Source organism: Lipotes vexillifer, unplaced genomic scaffold (assembly GCF_000442215.2).
Source record: "Lipotes vexillifer unplaced genomic scaffold, Lipotes_vexillifer_v1.1 scaffold500, whole genome shotgun sequence".
NCBI classification, from domain to species: domain Eukaryota; kingdom Metazoa; phylum Chordata; class Mammalia; order Artiodactyla; family Lipotidae; genus Lipotes; species Lipotes vexillifer.
In genome coordinates, this window is record NW_006778765.1 from 1,775,148 (window position 1) to 1,777,660 (window position 2,513).

The 2,513-nt window shown below is 58.7% G+C and overlaps 1 protein-coding gene across 1 annotated transcript in view; it reads left to right on the forward strand.

The window, feature by feature from the left end:
- NISCH (nischarin) overlaps window positions 1-1,894 on the forward strand; it is a 43,689-nt gene extending 41,795 nt beyond the window's left edge. Inside the window, exons 20-22 of the mRNA XM_007451860.1 lie at window positions 85-213; window positions 744-905; window positions 1,284-1,894. Coding sequence (XP_007451922.1) covers window positions 85-213; window positions 744-905; window positions 1,284-1,894 — 902 coding nt within the window. The remainder of the gene's footprint in view (window positions 1-84; window positions 214-743; window positions 906-1,283) is intronic.
- Window positions 1,895-2,513: the final 619 nt, after the last annotated feature.

Sequence of the window (2,513 nt, forward strand, 5' to 3'; positions counted from 1 at the left end):
TGCTCCACGCAGCTGCACACCTGGGAACCTTGTGCTCCCCCCGCACGGCCACCACTATGTTCGCTCCCTTTCTGTCTACCACAGATTTCTGGCATCAGAAAAACGCCGACTACAACAACAGTCCCTTCCACATCTCTCAGTGCTTTGTTTTAAAACTCAGCGACCTGCATGTAGTCAACGTTGGACTCTTTGACCAGTATTTCCGGCTGACGGGTGAGTGGCCACTGTGCTTTTGTCCTATTTTGGGTGAAGGCCAGTGTCACCAGTGGGCTTCCACCTTCATATGTGGGTGCGTTATCGCAGGCAGAGTTTATCTGCTCAAAAGCCAGTTCACCGGAGCGGGAGGAAGCAGCTTCAGGAACTGCTGAGAGGGCAGAACTCACCCCTCAGGACTTGGAGCGAGAGGCTGGGGACAGAGGCGGCAAAGTGCTGGGTGGGCGGGCAGAGTGGGCCCTGGGCTCACGGGCAGGATGTTTCTGACTCATACTTCCTGAAGAGAGAAAGCTAAGCTCTTTCCTTAATGCCTCTGTATCCCCTTCCAGAAAAATGTTACAGCCCTTCCGGCCTGAGAAATGGCCGTCTCCCCAGGCCCCGTGGTGCTTCCTCAAGTGGGTCCTCCTGACCCTGGCTCTGTGGTCCTCAGGTCCAGGCTAACCTGCTAGAGACTAGAGACGGCTCCAGGGGTGGGGATGGGGCTGTGGGGAGTAGCAGTCTGCAGCCGTGCCCGGCCCCTTCTCCCGCAGGCTCCTCTCCGGCGCAGGTGGTTACATGCTTGACGCGGGACAGCTACCTGACACACTGCTTCCTCCAGCACCTCATGGCCGTGCTCTCCTTGCTGGAACGCACGCCCTCACCTGAGCCTGTCGACAAAGACTTCTACTCTGAGTTTGGAAACAAGACCACAGGTATCCCCACCCAGCTCGGGTCTCCTCGCCAACCCCAAGGGCTGAAGCAGGCCCCAGAACAACCTCTCTGTGCCGCAGCACCCTCTCTGCTTCTAGCTCTCTCTCTCTCTCTCTCTCTCTTTTCCTGCTTAGTCAGCTAGGGTTTTCCATGGCAGAGTCTCTGGCCCGGCAAATCCACAACCGTTCAGCATCTCAGTGTCTGCTCTTCTCTGAGCTGCTGGCCTGAGGGTCTCTGCCTGAGGGTGGGGGCTTGGAGTGCTCTCTCCCACTTCTGACAGATGCGTGACTCATGCTGCCGTCTCTGGGTGGCTTGGGGCTGCTGGTGAACCACCACAGGCCAGTTGCAGGCTGCAGCCCCGGTGGCGTCTCTCTCTGCAGGGAAGATGGAGAACTATGAGCTGATCCACTCAAGCCGTGTCAAGTTCACCTACCCCAGTGAGGAGGAGGTCGGGGACCTGACGTTCACTGTGGCCCAGAAGGTGGCTGACCCAGAGAAGGTGCCATCCCTCAGCATCCTGCTGTATGTGCAGGCCTTCCAGGTGGGCACACCACTATCTGGGCGCTGCAGGGGCATGTTGCGCCCCAAAACGCTCCTGCTCACCAGTGCCGAGATCTTCCTCCTGGACGAGGACTTCGTCCACTACCCGCTGCCCGAGTTCGCCAAAGAGCCGCCACAGAGGGACCGGTACCGGCTGGACGACGGCCGCCGCATCCGGGACCTGGACCGCGTGCTCATGGGCTACCAGACATACCCACAGGCCCTCACCCTGGTCTTTGACGACGTGCAGGGCCACGACCTCATGGGCAGCGTCACCCTGGACCACTTTGGGGAGGTGCCAGGTGGCCCGGCTAGAGGCGGCCAGGGCCGTGAGGTCCAGTGGCAGGTGTTTGTCCCCAGCGCTGAGAGCCGAGAGAAGCTCATCTCGTTGTTAGCCCGCCAGTGGGAGGCCCTTTGTGGCCGGGAGCTGCCCGTGGAGCTCACTGGCTAGCCCGGGTGGTAGCTGGCCCTTGCCACCCGCCGTGTCTGGCCTGGTGTCCACTCAGGGCCGGGAAGGAGGCTTTCTTTGCTTTTTTAAAATGTTTTCTCTTCTCTTTCGGTACCTTTGATTGTCCTCCCAGAGAATGTGAACATGTGTGTTCAATTGGTTCTCAGCCTCCCGCGGATCTGCTGCCTGCCCCTGGTGCCGTGTGGCCAGGCACACCAGTTTCGTGTCTTCTTTCGTGGGACCGTTGTTAACATGTGGCGCCGTGGGTCTGGTTTACTCTTTTACGCGTCCTTTCCCGAGATGTTAAGTTCAGTCTTGTTGCTGTTGCTGTCATTGTGGGCACTTGCTGCTAATTGTGAAGCTGGCAGAGAAATGCACATTGAAAGCTCCCGCTCCATGCAGTTTTCCAAAGGGGAGGCCTCTCCTGGTCCAGACAAGTGGGAGAGCCCCATGGGAGCAGGAGTCCCCCAGGCCTTGGGGCTGAGAGGGCTGGGAGCAGGGGACCTAGAGCTGCCAGCACCAAGTATGATTCCTGTTGCCTATTTTCTCTATTCCAGTAAAGCCAAGTTTGACACAGTCTGGGTCTTTTATTTCAAGGGCCACTGGGGTCCCAGCAGGGCAT